We start from the raw sequence: 13681 nt of genomic DNA, 5'->3' as shown, positions 1-13681 counted from the left end.
TAGTTATGCTGTCATAGTTAGTTGCCGGAGTCCCTGCTTGTACTTGGTGCAATATGTATACTGTTCCTACTTATTCAGGTGACATTGGGCATACCTAACAACCTGTGTTTTCTCCTCCCCCCCCCCCCCCCCCCGCCCCCCAAGCCTGTCCCTCTGAGTTACATGTCAGTCCTGGGATCGAGATGCTGACCTCTTCTGCTCATCGGACCTGCCTGATCCATTCTGGTGCCCTGTGTCTGCTTGAAGTCTCATTGCATCGCTCCTGTGGAGGACAGCCCATGTGCACAGTTGAAAGTCACACCAGGAGGATGCTCTGGACACCTACAGTAATGCTTTTATGGCTGAGGACTGCAGTTGTCATGAACAGTTTTGCACTCAAATTTCCATCAATGAAGAGTTTATAACATCAAGGAAACTGACTTCATGTTAAAACTGTTAATGTTGTCTGTTGTTGCCCAAATGAGGATGGGTTCCCTTTTGAGTCTGGTTCCTCTTGAGGTTTCTTCCTCATGTCATCTGAGGGATTTTTTCCTTACTACCATCGCCACAGGCTTGTTAATTGGGGATAGATTAGGGATAAAATTAGCTCATGTTTTAAGTCGTTCAAATTCTGTAAAGCTGCTTTGTGACCATGCTTATTGTTAAAAGCGCGATACAAATAAACTTGACTTAACTTGTCTTGACATAATTGTGGTGCCCTGGTCAGTCAGAATTTCTTTTGGAATCGATACTCAGGAGATACTGTAATCCAAAACAGTGCCTCTGCAACATTGCATGTGGAAATGATCCACAGTGGCATGGCTTTCAGGTATCACTTTGCATAATCCATGGGGACTAAAATAAAATTAAGTGATGCCCTCATGCATCCTGATCTAAGGGCCCAATGAGATGCATATCAGTTCATTCAAAGAGGATCTTGATGTGTGGTAGAGGAACTTTTGGGGTGACCAGTAGATTTACTGGCTGACATTCACAGCACATCGCATAAGACCTGCAAACGTCACAGCAAATGCTTGGCCAATATAGGTGAGCCATAAGGCAGCTCAGTGTATTATCCTGCCCTAAGTGTCCAGCCATTGGGTTATGGAGAGCCACATGGAACAGGAGTTTCCTATGGCTCATTGGGATGAACAGCTGAGTAGTCTCTTCCTGTGTCTGAGCATCCATTGTCACTCGATACAGCTGATACAGCTTAATAAATGAAAAGTAAGGACTGGAAAAAGCAAAGATAGGCTGGACCTTTTGACCATCAATTACTCTCACTTTGTCAAAAGCGTGTTTCAAAGTCTCTGACTGCTCCACTGAGAAATCCCTGAGGGGAATCCCAAGGGAGGGTGGAGGGGCAGGGCCCTCCCCACCCTCCATTTCCCCCTTACACAGAGCTGACATGAAGGTCCCTGGAATCATCTCCCCAGCTAAAGCTACACACAGCCCACACCATGTCTGACTACCACTGGAGCCATCCACAAACAGGCACTACATGAGCATTTTAAACCCCAGCAAATTTGTTCCAAAAATGGGTGGATGCGTTAGGTGGGGACAAACCACCAACTTGACACTGATTTTCTCCCCAAAATTGGATCCTGACAGACACCTCAGGGTATTCCTGAATAGCCCCATGCACACACTGGACCTTCCTCACATATGCTGCCCCTAATGCCTAGCCTTGAACCAAACTTTGGCAGATGGAGGTCTGGTTACAATTTGAATCCACCAATGTGTGGTAGGTGTTGTCCCCCCAGATAAGGGATGAGATATGTCCCAACTCAATGGGCCACGGTCTGTGGTGCATCAGTGATCCTGACCAATATGCCCACCTCCAACATGTGGCACTGGTCCTGGAAGTGCCCAGGTTCCCCACAGTGCCAACAAAGGATTCACTTCCTCACCCACAGCTCGGGGATCACTCACCCAGGAGGGAGAAAAAACAAAGATATAAAGGGAAGGGGGAAGGGAAAACAGGCATTCGCTAAACTGGTTGTGGGGGAGTTGATCCCTGCTTCTGTGGTACAGGGATCTGGGGTGTGAGGAGAAGGGGAGAGACAAGAAAGACATGGGGGAGAGAGAGAGACGGGGCAGGATGACTGCCTGCCACCAGAAAGACTCCCGAAGGTTCTCAGCCAAGCAGATCACATCCTTCATTGATGCTGGACAGTCACACTGGGCCCACTCTGCTGTTCCTCTCAGCAACCAGGCAATGAACTGCCCTAGCACCACTGCATCAGTGAGCTTCTTGGCGTCATGCTCTTCTGCCATCAGCCACCGCCAGTAGCTGCTGGGTGACTGAAACCAGCCGGCTGACCCCCTCCATGGTCAGAATGTGGAACCATGTTGCTTTAGGGTGCGGCAGACACGTTGCAAGATGGCTTGTTTCAGGTCCGGTTACATGTCAGTGGGCAGCTGCTGTGCCATGAGTTGGGCTCCTCGACAGGAGTGGGAGTAGCCATGCCACTCACTACTCTTCTGAGCTCCAAGAAGGCCTCAGGACCATCTTGTGGCTCAATGTTGGATATTGTGCATTTGTGAATGAACATGACTCTTTATTTTGTAGTTTGGGACATCAAATATCATGTCGTAGCATTCATCAAACAAAATTGGGAATAAACAGTAATCAAATCCTTATAATGAGACCAGTGCCAGTTATACTGCTCACTCATCATTCATCAGTTGTTAATTTAAAATTTCAGTCTCATTTACATTGAATCAACTTTTTTCATACATCACTTGGTATTATAAATATCGAAAGTTTCAAATGGATGCCACTACATATATTATCAAGTAGATGGTCAGAGACAGCAAAAATAAATAAATAAATAAATAAATAATAATTATTATTATTGTTGTTGTTGTTGTTAAACTATGAATCCTACCTGTCTCAATGATTCAGGACAGTGTACAGAGTCAACATGTGCAAGAGTGAAATATGATTGGGAAGTAATGTCTGGGTTACTGAAACATGGCAAAGGTCACTATAAACCAAAGGAAATTTTCCAATTTGATGTAGCTCATGAAAGATGTTTCAAAAAAAAAAAGTGGGGGAGTTATGAATTTTGGGGGGTCACTAGGATACTGGATGATTCCCTTCCGTGTTAAATTCAGTGTCTAAAAAAAATGGTTGTACCCTGCTGATTGGGTTGTTCTTCAATGTGAGGCATGATATAACTGTCAAATTTACACACCATATTGAGCTTTTTCCCCGCCTTTCTTTCACACAGAACCAGTTTTTCTCCTGGTTTAACACTACATTAACACTCTTGATTATGAAAAAGAGACACAGGAGGCAGAGGTGGTGACTTGCAGAACTTTTTTATATCTGAAATGAAATGAGTGGGGGCGGCATGGTGGTTAGTGGTTAGCGCTGTCACCTCACAGCAAGAAGGTCCGGGTTCGAGCCCCGTGGCCGGTGAGGGCCTTTCTGTGCTGAGTTCATGTTCTCCCCGTGTCTGCATAGGTTTCCTTCGGGTGCTCCGGTTTCCCCCACAGTCCAAAGACATGCAGGTTAGGTTAACTGGTGACTCTAAATTGACCGTAGGTGTGAATGTGAATGGTTGTCTGTGTCTATGTGTCAGCCCTGTGATGACCTGGCGACTTGTCCAGGGTGTACCCCGCCTTTCGCCCGTAGTCAGCTGGGATAGGCTCCAGCTTGCCTGCGACCCTGTAGAAGGATAAAGCGGCTTGAGATAATGAGATGAGATATTATTATTGTTGTTGTTAAACTATGAATCCTACCTGTCTCAATGATTCAGGACAGTGTACAGAGTCAACATGTGCAAGAGTGAAATATGATTGGGAAGTAATGTCTGGGTTACTAAAACATGGCAACGGTCACTATAAACCAAAGGAAATTTTCCAATTTGATGTAGCTCATGAAAGATGTTTCAAAAAAAAAAAAAGTGGGGGAGTTATGAATTTTGGGGGGTCACTAAGATACTGGATGATTCCCTTCCGTGTTAAATTCAGTGTCTAAAAAAATGGTTGTACCCTGCTGATTGGGTTGTTCTTCAATGTGAGGCATGATATAACTGTCAAATTTACACACCATATTGAGCTTTTTCCCCCCTTTCTTTCACACAGAACCAGTATTTCCCCTGGTTTAACACCACATTAACACTCTTGATTATGAAAAAGAGACACAGGAGGCAGAGGTGGTGACTTGCAGAACTTTTTATTTTATATCTGAAATGAAATGAGTGGGGGCGGCATGGTGGTTAGTGGTTAGCGCTGTCGCCTCACAGCAAGAAGGTCCGGGTTCAAGCCCCTTGGACGGTGAGGGCCTTTCTGTGCTGAGTTCATGTTCTCCCCGTGTCTGCGTGGGTTTCCTTCGGGTGCTCCGGTTTCCCCCACAGTCCAAAGACATGCAGGTTAGGTTAACTGGTGACTCTAAATTGACCGTAGGTGTGAATGTAAGTGTGAATGGTTGTCTGTGTCTATGTGTCGGCCCTGTGATGACCTGGCGACTTGTCCAGGACGTACCCCGCCTTTTGCCCGTAGTCAGCTGTGATAGGCTCCAGCTTGCCTGCAACCCTGTAGAACAGGATAAAGCAGCTAGAGATAATGAGATGAGATGAGCAAATGTCATTTTTCCATTTGTATGTGAAAAGACAATGGCACTATTTGTTCAATATTGTGTAGTTTATGTTCCTTAGTGTTGATGGCTTTGTCAAACAGCTGATGTCATTTCCCTGTTAGGTCTCTGGTTACGGGTCAAAGGTAAGTTGCTCTTCAGACTGCACAGTTGACACCAACGCTGTGGAAAAAACAAGTTGTTTATTTTTTATCGATTTCTATACTAATTGACGATATCATTCCAGGAAAAAAAATTACAGCGTAATAAATAACCCTTGCTAAAAGACCTGCATACCTACTCAACCAAGAATCATGCATCACTCATGCAAGCAACACACACACTTTTGTCTCTATCTAAAAATAAAATTAACCTAAGTTTCATTGAATATAGTTTCTTCTTCTTTTTGACCAACTGATTACATCCCTGCACCAGAGTTTATTTATTTGTTAACCTCTTTCTCCTGATTACTGTTATGGTAGATCTGGAGCTTATCCCAGGAAAACTGGACAAAATTCAGGAATACAGCCTGGAGGGGATGTTACTCCACTGCTGGGCAACATGCACATACACACAGTAACACACATTCACAGCTTGGAGGAATTTATTCTAGCCAATTTACCTACTGGGATGTTTTTTTGGAGGTGGAAGAAAGCTAGAGAACCCAGAGAACAACAAAATAGACAAAACTGAGACAGCAACACTATGATATACCATATATAATTAAACTGATGTGAACTACAGTGTGAAAGCAAAAAGCATCATACCATACTTATCAAGGTATAATTGTGATATAGATGCTGTGTTTCACTGCTGACAATGGGGTATGCAATATTTAAAGTTGCACCAAATAATTCTGGGTAAAATTACAGTGTAAGAGTGAGAATTTTCTCCAGGCCTGTAAAAATTGATTTTTTTTTCCCTTATCAAAATAGTCAGTGCCAAACAGGGTAAAAGTGTAAATTGCTTGAACTTTACGGGCCTCAGGAAAGTGCAAAATTCAAGTGGTGAGCAACATGTAATGAAGGGAAGAGAAGTTATGTGGCTATTCTCACCTGTTTGAGGTTACCCTCTGCTTTCCATAAGCGGCCCAATGCCCATGCAGGAACCATCACGATGGAGGAGAGGGCCATCAGCCAGCCCAACCCATATGCCCAGGCTGGGTACACATACCAGCGGTTAAACGTCAGAGGCTGGTACTCCACCATGGAATATATGAAAGATATCTTGGGTTAAAGGAAGAGAGATAAGTAGTCAACAGTAAAGTCCACAAATGGGAGCAGGTAGCAGCAATGTTGTATTTGTTTGAAGAGCAAAAAATTTTCATTGACCAGGGAAGGATGTAAAAATGAGCTCTGTAACTGATATGTGGAGAAAATACTGTGAGACCGGGGATATCCAATCATTGTGTGGCTTCTTCTCTAATAATTAAATAAGTTATTAGTTGCATTATTCAGATTATCTGAAATTACTTTATCTACTGGTTGTTTGAGGTATTATGAAATATTAATCTGTTAAGAGTAAGCTTCTTTTAGTTAAAGAAGAGAGTGTAACAGCCAAACAGAAGCTTACCATAAAAGAAATGGGGTAATGTATTTCCAGCACAGCCTAAAGATGACATGCGGGTATGACCCTGTCATGTCTTCAATGATTTTAGACATTCGTTCAGCCCCTGAAAAGAGTCACAGCATATAAATGGGGTGAATGCAGGCATGTATTAAAGTTTTAATGGGGTCTTTAATGAAAATTGAATGGGTTTCCTAAAGTAGCAATCAAAAGTTTGGACACCCCTGCTCATTCATAGACGCTTTGCACACTATTGGCATTATCTTAACCAGCTTCATGTGGTAGTCACCTGGAATGCTTTTCAATTAACAGGTGTGCCTCATCAAAAGTTAATTAGTACAATTTCCTGCCTTCTTAAATGTGTTTGAGATCAAACAGTAAATAGTCAAGAATAAAAATACAGTAAATAGCCCTATTCCACAACTGTAGTAATCTATATTTTGTAACAAAACGCTCAGCTCAGTAAAGAGAAACGACAGTCCATCATTACTTTAAGACACGAAGCGTCTTAATTAATAAAACAAAAGAAGACCCCAATTAATTAGAAGGTGTCCAGACTTTTGACTGATACTGTATTTACCTGTGGAAACAGTTTTACATTTACAGTAACTGTACATTTAGCAAAGGATCCCAGGCATAAAGCCGTATACTTCATTTGTCTCCACTTCTCAATGTGAGGACTGGTGCTGTATTTATAGTGCAATATGTGAATAAGTAAGCTACAGTATACAAGAGAAGATTTTGTTTTTGATTCTGTACGCCAGCATTTTAAAGGAATTTGTAACTAAACCGTTTGAATCAATGGACTCACAGCCAATTTTATACATAGTGCTCTTAACTCAGGGACAAATATTGGGACAAATCAAAATGATCCAAATTAAACTGATCATGTTCAGTACAACTGCAATAACCAGCCTCGACATTCCCACTTCATACCATCAGTGGACACCCTCTCCTGAGTTTTGAACCCCTTCTTTGATGTTTATGCTCATTTCCTGTTTAACCCAGGGTTCTTGCAGGATTCAGTAAGTTAAATTTTAGACCTTTTTTAGACTTTTTAAGACCATTATGAAAAATTTTTTAGACCAACACGAAGCATTACAACCTGCCCTACCCCTGCCCTTCCCAAAAAAAGACAATCGAGTTCAATTCTCAAAACAAAGTCATTTGTATTGGTAAACTGACTATCAGGGATACAAACTGATTGTGTGCTTATTTATGTCATATGGCAACATTAGTACATTATGTCACATAGCAACAAAAGTACAAGACAATAGAGTGATAAAGGGCATTTGTGCAGTAAATGCAGTCTGTAGGGGTTTGGTTTTTTTCCCCTAACTGCAACAGAACTGATTTAAACTTTTGATTAGTGGTGTTCTGGTAATAAAACAGTGTTATTATATAATGCGCTGTTTTCAGATGATGACTTTCTTGATTGCTCATGTGAACCCCATGCTGCAAACCACAGCATCGCAGACCTCCACTTGCTGTAGCAACCATTTCAACCATATTAACAGTAAAAATGCATACACATATTTTAAAACTAATAGTTAAAACATACGTAGTAGCCCCGTAGCACACTTGCTTCCAGTTAAACAGCAAACTCACGCAAGGCGGCAGCGATTTACCAATGAAATCAAGTCATACCTTGCGAGAGGTATACAAGGGAGACAGCTGGTTTTTAAGCAGTAGCGGAGCAAACAGGGGCCATTTGAGACAGAGGTGTAAAATCATTGCAAAATATGAATGCAAAATTAATAAATACTAAATAATAAAGCCAGGAAAGACACACCATTGGGGAGAGAATAATATATTTTAAAAAAAAGCACTGTTAGAAAGCTGAATACGCTGACTGGACTCATGCGCTCCATGTCATGGTAATGTTGACGACATGTAATGTGCATGCTAAGATTGTCTACAGTGCAGGGGCTTCAAAGTTTGGGAGAATAGCAGGGTACAAATAATTTACAGCAGGGTGCAAAATGGTAAAATGTCTGCCAGCGGCAGACATAATGCACGCAAAGCATGCAGGGATATATGAGACAGAGAGAGAGAGAGAGAGAGATGCAAGTACGAATTTTTCATGGGGCGGGATAGTTTGGAACAGGTCGTCTAAAATTGGGATAACATTTACCCGGGACGGGTATTTGAGGTGGGTCGTCTAGCTTAAGCTTGATTAGCGTTGTTACGCACGCCAGTGTTTCCCACAGAAATTTTGGAGACTATGGGGGCAGCCCATGGGGGGGGGGGGGGGGGGGGGGTTGTTTAAAATTGAGTGATATGTTAAATATTAAGTTATTACTGAAAAACTATTGATTAAAAAAAACAAAGACACTGAGAAATGGTCCTATAAACAACTTTACCAATATAAAAGATTACCAGGACTACAAAAATGTAGAAAAATAGGCTTTACTTATACAAATGCACCTGTTGGTTCAAAAGTTAAAGTGCAGAGAACCTCACAGCACAACATGAAGTTAACTTAAAATATAATATAAATGCCTCAGCTTTCATGGAAGAAAAAAACTATTAATACTAGTACTGTGTGCAGGCAGTCTCTCCTGAAGACTAAATTAAACAATAATTATAAACTAATAAAATAAATGGCTCAGGCTTCATAGAAGAAAAAAAACAATTTGAACAGAATCTCACAGTATGATGCTGAAGCTGCCTAAACAATGGAAAATAAAATACCATTTTGGCAAAAACGTTGGCATCCATTAATTTCTTGTATTAAGTAAAAAAAATATGTTGCCAGATACTGCTGACGTTTTACAGCCCAAAATATGTTCAAAACCCGCCAAAATGCACTTAAAACTGCCCAATTGGGCGGGAAACCGCCCAATCTGGCAACACAGGGCAGTAATGACTGCATTCATGTCGAGGATGTAAACAAAGTTGACGTGGCAACGGACATACATGACATAGTGGATGTAATTTACGTTCACAACTTTTTTTGCCGTCAGAAATATTTAATATTAAATTTTGTGACTCGACTGACAATAGCCGGCGGCATAACAAGCCACAGACGGCGATTTGCCACCGGTGACCGGCTACTTTTGAGACCGCTGACAGTGTGAAAGCTCTCCGCGCTAATGTGAGCGGCTATTTAACCCACCGTTCCAGCCCAACACAGCTCCTTTTAGCGATCGTGTGCTTCAGCCTATTGCTCGCAGAACATTCTCATTTTTCATACTTACGGCGGTGCTTGAAAGTTTGTGAACCCTTTAGAATTTTCTATATTTCTGCATAAATATGACCTAAAACATCAGATTTTCACATAAGTCCGAAAAGTAGATAAAGCGAACCCAGTTAAACAAATGAGACAAAAATATTATACTTGGTCATTTATTTATTGAGGAAAATGATCCAGTATTACATATCTGTGAGTGGCAAAAGTATGTGAACCTCTTTACTCACTATTATTCGACGCGCTATCCACACTCTTCATCGCACTGCCAACACAACCGCTAACCTTCTCTGACTGCCACAGACTGCATAAACTCTGCAGGAACTTAGAAGGTAGAACTACGGTAGGCGTAGTGGACAAACTGGACCGTTGCATACTTGCCGCGATCGTCAGTGATTGAAGTTTTTTTAGCAGGCAGACAACAACGCAACCGGCACATTTTTTATTAATGTTTTGCAGGCACTTCTAGGAACGGACTGAGCGGATGTAAGAATTTTAGACTTGGATAAATTAAATTTTAGACCTGGGATGAAAATGTGTGTTTTTTAGACATTTTAAGGCCTAAAATTTAACTTTCTGAATTTTAGACTTTTTTAGACCCCGCGGGAACCCTGATAACCGCAATTTTAAAAAAAAGCACATTGATGTGTGGTAAAAATGAGTAGCTAAATATCCAATTAATTATCGTCTCCTAAAATGTATGGACTATGTATAAGCAGAGTCTGACTATTTGACCAATTACAAATGAACGAGAGCACAGCTACTATGTGAAGTGTTTGTGACCCACCAAAGGCCCAGCCCACAGCCAGGCTCTGAGACACAGAAAGGAAGAAGATGCAGGCTCCATTACAGGCATAGTAATCAAACAGCTGAAACACGTACATACCACCCTGCAAGACAGAATGACAAATGAAAACGTAGATCAGACTGTGAGACAAAATAATGACATCTTTGAAGTTACAAAACTTAAAAAAAAAGAAAGAACACACACTTTGGGATAGGCAGGTGTCGTCTCACCATCTGAGAATTATGGATGTGTTGGGGAAGAAAAATTCAGTGAGCCATGCTGTTACACACACACACACACACACACACACACACACACACACGCACACAATGGTGCTTGAAAGTTTGTGAACCCTTTAGAATTGTCTATATTTCTGCATAAATATAACCTAAAACATCAGATTTTCACACAAGTCCTAAAGGTAGATAAAGAGAACCCAATTAAACAAATGAGACAAAAATATTATACTTGGTCATTTATTTATTGAGGAAAACGATCCAATATTACATATCTGTGAGTAGCAAAAGTATATGAACCTTTGCTTTCAGTATCTGGTGTGACCCCCTTGTGCAGCAATAACTGCAACTAAACTTTTCCGGTGACTGTTGATCAGTCCTGCACACTGGCTTGGAGGAATTTTAGCCCATTCCTCCATACAGAACAGCCTCAACTCTGGGATGCTGGTGGGTTTCCTCACATGAACTGCTCACTTCAGGTCCTTCCACAACATTTCAATTGGATTAAGGTCAGGACTTTGACTTGGCCATTCCAAAACATTAACTTTATTCTTCTTTAACCATTCTTTGGTAACGTAGAACGGCTTGTGTGCTTAGGGTCATTGTCTTGCTGCATGACCCACCTTCTCTTGAGATTCAGTTCATGGACAGATGTCCTGACATTTTCCTTTAGAATTCACTGGTATAATTCAAAATTCATTGTTCCATCAATGTTGGCAAGCCGTCCTGACCCAGATGCAGCAAAACAGGCCCAAACCATGATACTACCACCACCATGTTTCACAGATGGGATAAGGTTCTTATGCTGGAATGCAGTGTTTTCCTTTCTCCAAACATAACGCTTCTCATTTAAACCAAAATTTTCTATTTTGTTCTCATCTGTCATCAAAATATTTTTCCAATAGCCTTCTGGCTTGTTCACGTGATCTTTAGCAAACTGCAGATGAGCAGCAATGTTCTTTTTGGAGAGCAGTGGCTTTCTCCTTGCAACCCTGCCATGCATACCATTGTTGTTCAGTGTTGTCCAGATGGTGGACTCATGAACATTAACCAATGTGAGAGAGGCCTACCCTGGGGTCCTTTGTGACCTCGCCGACTATTACACGCCTTGCTTTTAGAGTGATCTTTGTTGGTCGACCACTCCTGGGGAGGGTAACAATGGTCTTGAATTTCCTCCATTTTTACACAATCAATCTGACTGTGGCTTGGTGGAGTCCAAACTCTTTAGACATGGTTTTTTAACCTTTTCCAGCCTGATGAGCATCAACAATGCTTTTTCTGAGGTCCTCAGAAATCTCCTTTGTTCATGCCATGATACACTTCCACAAACATGTGTTGTGAAGATCAGACTTTGATAGATCCCTGTTCATTAAATAAAACAGGGTGCCCACTCACACCTGATTGTCATCCCATTGATTGAAAACACCTGACTCTAATTTCACTTTCTAATTTCATATACTTTTGCCACTCACAGATATGTAATATTGAATAATTTTCCTCAATAAATAAATGACCAAGTATGATATTTTTGTCTCATTTGTTTAACTGGGTTCTCTTTATCTACTTTTAGGACTTGTGTGAAGCGAGTAGGATGCTTCTTTGCTTTGCTCCTGCTTGATCTTTATTTTTTTACTTTTTCACTTAATTTCTACTATTTCTTCATTTTATTTTTCACCTTTACAAGATAAGTTAGCTTTTAAAACAAAACGCCAGGGGGCAAGAAATCCAGGAGATCCTGCAGAAAATGCACAGAACTAGAACAGGATTTCTATCCTGGAATCAAAGATTGATGCCCTGCCAAAGACGGATGAACTAAGAGGGATATCTCACGAAAGGAGTACAGAAACGGTGGCTGAGAATGCAGAGATTGCACCCCAACAGGCCGATGGCATTGCAGATCGAGTGGATGAATACATCGATCTAACAGAGCAAAATGTGAGTACAGAAAACTGGCACACGATGGGTGGCAGGCCCAAAAATAAAAACAGAAGAGTAATTACCTCAACACCAGTTCGTTCTGATACTATGCAACCCATGCTCCACAGTCATGCTATTAGAAATAGAGCCAGGTCTACAAACTACAATAGGATTTACAGTCCTATGGAAAATCCACAGCCCATAAGGCTTCAGAACAAATTTGAATGCCTCAGGGATGTGGAAGCGGAATTTTCAGGTGGACAAGCACATCATAGAAAGAGATTGCACCACAACCGAAGAGCTGTGGGAAGAGGCAAAAAGCAGCTCGTAACACCACCTGATCCCACAACCCTTGTTCTTGGTGATTCCACTGTAAGACATTTAAAAGGACATGAGATGATTATTTGCTGCCTTCCAAATGCATCCATCTCTGACACCAAAGACAGCATTTTGAAACTCGTGTCCGGGCATAAAACTATCAAACGTATTGTTGTGCATGTGGGAGCAAATTATGTTTTCAGAGAACAGCTGTGTGGCAATGGGGGCGTGGTCAAGCGCCGGTCTGTGACAGGAGGGCGGAGTCAGGGAAGGTAAGTGGCAGAATCACTACACCTGAGAGCAATTAACCTGTGTTTGTGTGTCTTCCCAGTGACCGCGCCCTATATCAGGAGGGAGAGCGGACGGGGCTCTCTCCACAACCAGATGACTGGAATGTGTGTGCATGTGTGGCTGAGAGTAGAAAATATTTGCACTGAAAAGTGAAAATAAAACAGGCTGTCAAACCTTATCTCTGTCCTGCCGTCCTCTGTGCTCCACCCACCAACACAGAAACGTTACAGTGTTGCCGAAACCCGGGATCTGGATCACAGCAGCCGAACAGCCCCATGGAGTCCTCCCCGTTCGCTGAACTGGTCCACGCCCTCGCCACGGCCCAGCAAAGCCAGCACCAGGCGCTACTCACCCTCCGAAAGGAGCAAGAACAGCGATTCGAGGCCCTGGCGCTGGCTCAACAGGAAGATCGAGAGGCATTCCGGCACCTCCTCGCGTCGGCGGGGTCCACCAGTGCTCCTACCGTGGGCCCGTCTCCCCTCACCGTCACCAAGATGGGCCCACAGGACGACCCCGAGGCGTTCATCACGCTCTTCGAGCAAGTCGCCGAAGCCTCGGGGTGGCCGACGGAGCAGCACGCGGCACGCCTCCTCCCCCTGCTAACGGGAGAGGCACAGCTGGCCGCGCTACAGCTCCCTGCCGACCGCCGGCTGGCCTACAGGGACCTCCGCCGGGCTGTCCTCCAGCGCGTGGGGTGCACACCAGAACAGCAGCGCCAGCGCTTCCATGCGTTGCGCTTGGAGGAAGTCGGCCGGCCGTTCGCGTTTGGCCAGCAACTCCGGGACGCCTGCTGGCGGTGGTTGAGGGCCGAC

At 42.8% G+C, this 13681-nt stretch overlaps 1 protein-coding gene across 1 annotated transcript; it reads right to left on the bottom strand.

The window, feature by feature from the left end:
- Positions 1–4199: 4199 nt before the first annotated feature.
- Positions 4200–10172, bottom strand: LOC132887530 (sodium- and chloride-dependent GABA transporter 2-like). Its single transcript, XM_060922998.1, has 3 exons — positions 10108–10172; positions 5620–5790; positions 4200–4747 (listed from the first exon to the last, which is right to left on the bottom strand). Exons 1-3 carry the CDS (start codon positions 10165–10167, stop codon positions 4661–4663), a joined length of 318 nt encoding a protein of 105 aa, XP_060778981.1. The 5' UTR covers positions 10168–10172; the 3' UTR covers positions 4200–4660.
- Positions 10173–13681: the final 3509 nt, after the last annotated feature.

The sequence above is a fragment of the Neoarius graeffei genome, chromosome 6, assembly GCF_027579695.1.
Source record: "Neoarius graeffei isolate fNeoGra1 chromosome 6, fNeoGra1.pri, whole genome shotgun sequence".
NCBI lineage: Eukaryota > Metazoa > Chordata > Actinopteri > Siluriformes > Ariidae > Neoarius > Neoarius graeffei.
Note: the sequence above shows the minus strand (reverse complement) of the source record. Positions and strands in the feature narration are given on the sequence as shown.